General features: G+C 34.9%; 1 protein-coding gene across 11 annotated transcripts in view; it reads right to left on the bottom strand.

Moving 5' to 3' along the window:
• Positions 1–1,247: 1,247 nt before the first annotated feature.
• Positions 1,248–9,505, bottom strand: part of INPP1 (inositol polyphosphate-1-phosphatase) — a 55,854-nt gene continuing 47,596 nt past the window's right edge. For all 11 annotated transcript variants that reach the window (XM_007494520.3, XM_007494523.3, XM_007494519.3 and 8 more), the window contains exons 4-6: positions 9,020–9,220; positions 4,880–5,054; positions 1,248–3,348 (exon numbers count right to left, since the gene is read on the bottom strand). In XM_007494520.3, coding sequence (XP_007494582.2) covers positions 2,781–3,348; positions 4,880–5,054; positions 9,020–9,220 — 944 coding nt within the window. In that variant the 3' untranslated portion in view covers positions 1,248–2,780. The remainder of the gene's footprint in view (positions 3,349–4,879; positions 5,055–9,019; positions 9,221–9,505) is intronic.

The raw sequence follows: 9,505 nt of genomic DNA, 5'->3' as shown, positions 1-9,505 counted from the left end.
GTTACTGTTTTCTTGGTGATTTTACTCATTTGCCTTTCTTTTCTTTCTCTAATTTAGAGTACTGTGTTAGTCTCATTTCCTTTGGAAGAATGACTCAATACCTTTCTTTTACTAAAGTTTCACTATTTTTTAAAAATTGGTGATGAGGGTCAGCCTTGTAGGATATGATTTCATGGTGCTGCTATCATGATTAGCCTTCAGGATATAAATCTGTATGAGCCCATAGTTTCAGTAATGGGCCAAAGCTTGCAAAGCTAATTGTCTAATGCTAGTGGAGCCAGAAGTACTATACCTACTTTTTCTTGTGTCATCCTCCATTGATAATATATAAAAGTACAGAAGTACAGTTAGATCATAGAGTTCTTAGTACTAACAAAAGACAGTTTTCCTGGCTATCCAGTGAGTTTTGTAAACATGTAGCTAACTAAGATTGAGAAACAGTTCCTTAAAGTTATAATTATAACCATCATAAAGGATCAAATTTTTTTAAAAATTGAAGACCACGGGGGCAGCTGGGTGGCTCAGTGGATTGAGAGCCAGGCCTAGAGAAGGGAGGTTCAAGGTTCAAATCTGGCCTCAAACACTTCCTAGCTGTGTGACCCTGGGCAAGTCACTTGACCCCCATTGCCTATCCCTTACCATTCTTCTGCCTTGGAGCCAATACACAGTATTGACTCCAAGATGGAAGGTAAGGGTTAAAAAAAAATTGAAGACTAGATTCAATTGTTGCCCCCTTAGAATCCATGGATACTGTAATGGAATGGAATTTTGGGAAGAGACAGTAGAATGTTGCTTAATTGTGGTGGTAGACAAGAGACTAAAGAGAGAGAACAGATTAAACTTCTTTACTGAAATGATTAACTCTCATCTTGTGAAGAGAATTTTTGAGAAAGACTTAAGCCATCATCCTGAAAGAACAGAATGGAAAGATTGTTTTCAGAGAAATGGTTAATGGTGACTCATTTTACAGCCAATATATTAGAGAGACTGGGTTGAAGACTCAGAGCTAATTGATAAATGATTCTAATCCCAACATCTCTCATTAATGAAACATTAGCATCCATCCCTTTATTGTCTTAGAACCCAAGAGAATGAATAAAGGTAATGAGTCTTATAGGCTGAGGTAGAAGTTCAATGTTTACCACCAATAAGTGAATGCACCTGAGACCTCCAGGATGTCTCTAAAACCCTATAACATATGTGACTATATTGGATATTATAGACAAAAGAAGAATATCATCACGGTATTATTGCATGCAATGTAGTTCTTTATTCCAGTTTGGTTTTTAATCACATGCATGTTATTACACAGTAATGAAAATAATCAAAAAGAATAAGAAAATAAATAAAATACCCTGGTTTACAACCCCAAACTGGTTTGTGTGAAGCTTTTCAGCAAAAAGACCAACTGAACATTTTGTAAATTAAATGATTTACATGAGTGAGAAGTATCCGGTTTCAGTTTCCTTAACTAGTCTTCACTAGTTAGGTAATAATTCCTACCAATCTACTTTTCTCATCTCTGGAGGGAAAGCCATTATATGAGAAGGGACTGTTTTGATAATATCAGAATAAATATTTCTTGATTCATCCATTCAGTTGTAAGCTCTTCCATTATACTGGGAATTCTTTGAGGCGAAGGACTGACTTTTTGCTTCCTTTTATATCCTTAGCACTTATGGCACTTAATAAATACTTATTGATTGATTTGGATTAAGTAATTTTTATTTGTACACTATGAAAGTCAGAGGATCCTAAAAGGAAAGGTGAAGAAAATTAGAAGATAGACTGAATTGTAATGTCAATTGTCTGTAAGTCCAATGCTTTATATTGATAGAGAGCATGACAAGGACTCCTAATAGCCACCAGAGGGCGCAGGGCAGACAACAGTCAGGCAATCTTCCTGAGAAAGGGAAAGCAAAGTTTTGAAGGGCCCGGTTCTGCTTTTGGTCCTCTTAGTTTCCATGATGCTCTCACTGTCTCCTTGAACTCAAACTTCTTTCCTCCCATTCTGTTCATCTTCCTAGTTAGTAGAGCTGGTTCTAAAAGACCACAAAATAGGAGTAGGCTCTACCCGATGATTTTAATAAGAGTTAGCAGTCAGCAACATTTATATGAGCAAAGAATCACATGGTATAGAGACTATTTTCTCCAAACTCTTTGTAAGTTAGATTTTTAAAAATTAGATAATATGGGGCAGCTGGGTAGCTCAGAGGACTGAGAGCCAGACCTAACATGGGAGGTCCTGGGTTCAAATCTTACCTCAGACACTTTCTAGTTGTGTGACACCCTGGGCAAGTCACTTGACCCCCATTGCCTAGCCCTTACCACTCTTCTGCTTTGGAACCAATACACAGTATTGATTCTAAGATGGAAGGTAAGGGTTTAAAAAAAATTGGATAATAAATCATTGGGTGTAGATTAAAAACACTACCCATTTCCCACAGAAATTGATGTCTTTTCCCATCAAAACTGATTTTTAGCATAATTCAAAGAATCTACCACTTAATTTAAATATTCTATGTTTTGGACCAGTCTTTGGTAAACTAATGTTGCCTTTGATATGTTAGTATTTATATCATTAAACAAAATTCTTCAGACTTAAAGATCAAAATTAGTGATTTTTAATGCATAGTAAAAGAAAAAAGTTGCTTTTAAGTGCAAATAGGGATTGCAGTTCATAAGAAGAACTTGAAACATTTAACCATGAAACAACACAAAAAGGTAATTAGAAATACTGTTATGGTATAAGACAAATATACAGTGATTCCAGGTACCACCTATGTTAATGTACTAGAAAGTGACAAGTTTTTAATCAACAGATCCAGGAATGTTTCTAGCTGTTTCTGTGATCTATAAGCAACAAGTCCACCCTTATTGGCCCATCGATCTATACCAGTAGCCCCTTGATTGTCCACATTATACAACAAGTGTGGTAAATCAAACCCAGTTTCTGATTTTCTTTTTAAGCACTCCTTCAAATCCACCATTCCTCCACCAATTGACTTCAGTATGGCATGAGCGGCACAGGAGTCCCATTTAAATGTAGTATCCTCAGAAAAGATGTAGACATCAACAAGACCTTGTACAACACAAAGGCTCTTGTATCCAGCTCCAGCTGCCCCATATACATTTTCGCCACATACTTTGGATAGGGCTGTTTTGATGGTGTCCTTTTCACTTGTACTAATGACGGCCGAAAAGTGCTGGATGAACTTAGGTCCAGAACTGGCCTCTTCAGTCATCTGGCTGACTGCTTCTCTGTTATTTCCATTCTCACTGGAAAGCTGAAGCGAATGAATGTTGAAATCCATATAAGAAAGGCCCCAAAAGTACTGCCCTTTCCACCTGTGAAAAAGAAACATAAGTTTTCCCCTTTTGTTTTTTTCCCAGATGACATTATTTATAAATAAACAAATATAAGTCATCACTTTTGCTATAGTCATTTTAGTGGACCTTAAAACCCTTATCCTGCACTAAAGTCCTATATTTCAATGCCTCATCCTGGCAAGGAGGCAATCTTGGACTTTAAATTCCCATCTTTATCAGATTGATGATAGCACAAAAATGTTTTAGGAACACTGTGAACATATCGTTAATACTGTAGGACTCCCTTATATGCAGTTTTACTTTTAGCAGTTTTGGTTATCTGTGATTTCAATATTTTGTAGTCAAATTGGAGCATAGGTCTGCATAGCAAAGCTCCTCCAGCAGCAGTGTGTGCCCCCCATTTCTATTTCCACTTTTACTTTTTTTAAAGTTTTTCTGGGGGGGGGAGGTTGAGATGGGCTGATAAGCAGGAGCCAGGGAGAAAGAACACACACACACACACACACACACACACACACACGTTGAACTCCATAGAGGAAAAGTCCCCAAATACTGTCCTTCCCATCTGTGAAAAAGAAATTAAGTAATTTCCCCCTTTCGTTTGTTTTTACTTTTTGTCATATATAAATATATTTATATACATATATTATGTATGTATGATGTGTATTTATAAATAGTCAAGAGGTGTTCATTTACATCCATGTTTCAGCCATCCAAAGTAGGTCTTGCAACCTATCCCCCATGGATACAGGGGCCCTACTGTATCATGTTAGAGTGGAGAGTAAGCTGGTCTTGAAGCCAAGTTGGGATTTCATTCAAGACCCAACTCTAATACATACTGGTACAATCTATTATTTTATACTCGAGGCAATTCTCTAAGACGCTAGGATGTGGAGAAAGAGCCTATTTGCCATGGTGGGGGAACTTTTCTCACCTAGTATTTCCCTCAACCACTAAAATTACAAGTCTAGTCCCTGTTTTTAGTATTAAAATTACAGGGTTTGGTTGGGCCATGGTCTGAAGGGTCATCTCTGGTGGAGAGGCCCTACTCTCTATTTCAAGTGAGCCCTGAATAGAGATTAGCAGTAACACTCTTTTATTAAACACTTACTATGGGGCAGGTACTGTGTGGGAGAGGGGAGTTTTAATTTAGTTTGCACATTTTTCTTGATCCGACTAGATAAAGAATGAACTTGAGGATAAACAAAGATCATCCTCTCAAAAACTAACATAGACTTCATTTTATTTAAAATTGTATCCTGGAAAACTCAACAGAAACATTCCAATATAGTTCAATAATTGCAGTGAAATATAAGAGGCAAAATAATCTTAGATTCTGAGTTGAGAGGGATTCTCTGGCTTCCCAAAGATCAAATTCAACTGTCTTATTTATAAATAGGGATATTCAGGCTTAGAAACTCATCTAAGCATGATCATAAAACAAAACCCATTTCTTGGAATCCAGATCTGGTACATCTTAAAAGGTAGTCAACTCATAGATTACATAAATTATGACAACTCTGACTCCCAAAGCCAATTCATCTCTCACCTGAGTGTTTTTAAATCTTGTGATGCAAATGGCTGATTGATGACTCCAATTAAAGGCACCCCTGTTTGTCTGTCATAGACACCAATTAATATAGTTACACATTGAAGTCCACATGGAAAGATCCCTTGATTAGGCTTGATGTCAGCAGACCCTTTTATGTATTGATAAGTAGAGTCTAAAAATAAATTAAAATTATTCATTATTCAGATCATTATCAGGTCATTATTCAGATAAAGCTTAATTAGGATAATGATGAACCCACTTTTCTCCCCTTTTATATTCCTATGATATTTATGGATCCTTGCTTCAATCTTCTTACACTCTTCTACTTATGTCTTCAACTGTTCCTTAACTTATTTACATTTAAATATTTTTTCCTCCAACTACACTGTAAACTTGGGTGAAACAAGGATGCTCATTATCACCATTTTTATTCACTATTGTACCAGAAATACTAACTGTAAAAGTAAGACAAAAAAAATTGAAAGAATAAAAGTAGGCAACAAGGAAACAAAATCATCACTTTTTTCTGACTATATGATGACATATTTAGAGAATTCTAGAGAATCAACTAAAAAAACTAGTTGAAATAATTAACAACTTTAGCAAAGTTGCAGGGTATAAAATAATCTCATGTAAATCATCAACATTTCTATACATTACCAACAAAACCTACTAGGAAAAGAAATTCCATTCAAAATATCTGCAGACAATATGAAATTCTTGAAAATCCATCTACTAAGATAAATCCAAGAATTATAGGAACATAATTACAAAATACTTTTCACATACCCAAAGGATAGATCTAAACAAAGGGAGAAATTTTAATTGCTCATAGGTAAGTCAAGTCAACATAAAAAATTATTTAGTGCCATACCAATCAAACTACCAAAGAATTATTTTCTAGAGCAAGAAAAAAAAACAACAATGAAATTCATTTGGAAGGAAAAAAGGTCAAGAATATAAAGGGAAACAACTTTTTTTAAAATGTGAAGGAAGGTGGCATAGCAGCACCAAATTTCAAACTATATTATAAAGTGGTAATCATTAAACCATCTGGTACTGGCTATGAGAATTAGAGTGGTACAGACTAGGTACACAGTATATAGTAGTAAATGATAATAGTAATTTAATATTTGATAAACTCAAAGGTCCAAGCATTTGGAATAAGAATTCACTATCTGACAATAATTGCTAGGAAACTGGAAAGCATTTTGGTAGAAACTAGATAGAGACCAGCATCTCACACTGTTTACCAAGATAATAGGCACATAAGTTAGACAAAAAGGGTGATATTATAAACAAATTAGGGGAGTATGAAAAAATTTACCTGTCAGATGTATGAATAAGGGAAAAGTTTATGACCAAACAAAAGAGAGAGAGGAACACCGGAAGTAGATAATTTTGATTACATGAATTTAAAGGTTTGGGTTTTTTTTTTAATAAACAAAACCAATGCAGCCAAAATTATAAGGAAAGTAGGAAATTGGGGGGAAATTTTTTGCAAGTTTTTCTGATGAAGACTTCATTTCTCAACTATATAGGGAACTGAGACAAATTTATAAAAATAAGAGCCATTTCCCAATTGATAAATGGTTAAAGGATATAAAGAGGAAAATTTTAGAAGAAATTAGTTATTAATAGTCCCATAAAAATGTTCTAAATCACTACTGATTAGACAAATGCAAATTAAAAAAAACTCTGAGGTATCACCTCACACCTATCACATTGAATAATATGGCAGAAAAAGAAAATGACAAATGCTTGAGAGGATGTAGGAAAAAAATAGTCACACTAATGCACTGTTGATGGAATTTTTAACTTATCCAGCCATTTTGGAGAACAATTTAGAACTATGCTCAAAAGGCTATAAAACCAAATGTACCTTTGATAAAGCAAAATCACTACTATAGGTGTATTCCAATGAGATTAAATGAAAAGGACATATACATATAAAAATATTCATAATATCTCTCTTTTTTTTTTTGGTGGCAAAGAATTAGAAATTGAAGGGATGTCCACCAATTGGGGAATGGCTAAACAAGCTGTGGTCTCTGATTGTAATGCAATACTATTGTGCTATAAGAACTGACTAGGTGGAGAGTGTCAGAAAAACCTGGGAAGACTTGTATAAACTGATGAAAAGTAAAGTGATAAGATCCAGATGTACATAGTATTCAATAACAGCAATAATGTAATGATGATCAACTGTGGCTCAGCCATTCTAATCAATACAATAATCAAACATATGACTTGGAAAAACTTACGGGAAATTTGTTACTAAAGTCTCTTCTAACAGATTAAAAAAAATAAAAGTGAGGTCATAAAAAAATATAATGATTCAAACCAATTCTAAAAGACTCATGAAGAAAAATGCTATCTACGTCCAGAGAAAACTGATGAACTCTAAATTCAGACTAATGCACACTTTTTCCACGTTATTTTTCTTGCCTTTTTCTTTTATAACATGGCAAATGTAGAAATAGTGCTTTTTGACTTCACATGTATAATTGATAACTTATTCCTTGCCTTCTCAGTGGGTGGGTGAGGTGCTTGAAGAAAGAAGAGAATTGGGAACTGTTCAACATTTTAAAAAAGAATGTTAAAGTATAATTATTTTAAAAATAAACTATCGACTCTTGGTAAGTATGCACTTCATCTTATACTTTTCTTTCTCTCACCATATCCTCATCTTATACTTATTTTTATCCTTTGAGAGAGTAGTATTAATTTATTTTTCCTTTCATTGCATCTGCGGTTTTTATTTAGAGAATTAATTCTCAATATAGAAACTTCCTCCAATAACGCAAACTAGCAAATCCTCTGGAACTTAAAGTCTTGGGGAGATGCCTGGGACACTGATAGATGAAGTGACTTACTCATAGTAACAAAACTAGTATGAGTTAGAGGCAGGAATTAGAAACTCCTCTTCTAACTGTTGGGTCTTCCTAATTGCCACAATGTCTCTCTCTCATTATTCAGTTGTTTCTTGTACTCAGTTACATAAAACTTCGAATACATTGGAAAACTTTGTGTTTTAAAATTAGCCCAACACACACACATACACACACACACACACACACACACAAAAGGCATGAAAAAAACAATACTAATGTCTAACATGTTTATAAAAATGAGTGGAGAGAAGTAGGAAGAATTGACAGTATTTTCACAAACGTTTTCACGGTTGTAAGAAATCATGTTATAGTGAATAAAGGGCCAATCTCAGTCAAGAACACCTAGGTTCAAGTTTTGTCTTCGACCCAAAATGGTGGGATGGCTTTGGTCACATGCAATCAAGTATCTGAGAAGAAAAGTCACTTTTCTTTTCAGTGTTCAAGGTGGCTCTATTAAGCATTTTTTCCTCCTAAAATCCTTACCTTCTGACAGTATCAATTCTAAGAGAGAAGAGCAATAAGAGCTAGGCAATAGCAGTTATTAAACAACTTGTCCAGGTCACCCAGCTAGGAAGTGTCTAGAGCCATATTTGAATTCAGGTCTTCCCAATTCCAGGTCTGGTGCTCTATCCACTGCGCTACCTAGCTACCCCTAGGCTGTTAAGACTTTAAGTCACAAAGAAGGGATGTACTTGCATTAATAAAGGGAGTTTCCTCTTCTATAAATTTAATAATAATAATAAATAACAGACCCAGTTTTTATTACATGATCATGGACTGGACTCCTTATGCAACATATTATGAAGCTCATTGGGGAGATGCCAACTCTGATTCTGCACTCTTCCTCTTAATTAGTATGACTAAAATAATTGTATAAATGGAGATTTTGAACCCTAGGCTTCATTCCCCAGAAGTCCTTGGTATTTCCCCAGAATTCCCTATAATCTCTCCTGCGTCTCCACATTGGCGAGATCACGTTTTTGGTATTTAACTGGCAGTGACACCTCCCACATTCTCTCTTCTTGCATGATGTAGCATAAGCACTGATGGTGGTAAGGCGGGGAAAATTTGAAAATGGCTAACCAACCATGGGCATATGGTTTTTATTTTAATCCTCTTTATTCCTTGATTTCTAATGATCCTTAATAAACCTCATAAAATATTTTTGTGATTAGAGATATAATTTAATTTTTACATAATAAAGTATTTATTCTAAGATAGGAATCCACCACCACTCTCTTACCTATGGGATCCACCCACATTCCCATGATATCTTGTGGAATGTTGATTTTCACCAAATCCAGAGTTGGGTCAGTAAATGAAATATCTTGATGAACAGCATGGGCCAGTGCTTCAGATGCCAACTTATTACCACTGAGAACTTTACTAAGAAGTTGTGCAGTTTCTTCTTCTGTGGGACATACTTTAACTGTGATCTTTTCTCCTAAAATAAATTTTAAAATATTAACTAAAAAGCATTATATTCTCAAAACTGAATAAGTAATAAATGACATTCTTGAGAAACATTCTTTTTTTATACTTTTTGTAACTTTTAATTTTTTTTCCACATTGCATATTGATACAATGCCCACATTAAATGAGAATGGCTTTTCATGGAGCCACCAAGTTGGCTCCATGTAATCAGAAAAGCTTTAGTTCAAAACCCACCTCAGATACTTACTAGATATGAGACCCAGGGCAAGTCAGTTAACCTCTCTTGGCCTCAATT

The sequence above is a fragment of the Monodelphis domestica genome, chromosome 4 (genome assembly GCF_027887165.1).
Source record: "Monodelphis domestica isolate mMonDom1 chromosome 4, mMonDom1.pri, whole genome shotgun sequence".
NCBI classification, from domain to species: domain Eukaryota; kingdom Metazoa; phylum Chordata; class Mammalia; order Didelphimorphia; family Didelphidae; genus Monodelphis; species Monodelphis domestica.
This window is presented reverse-complemented; position numbering and strand designations above follow the sequence as displayed.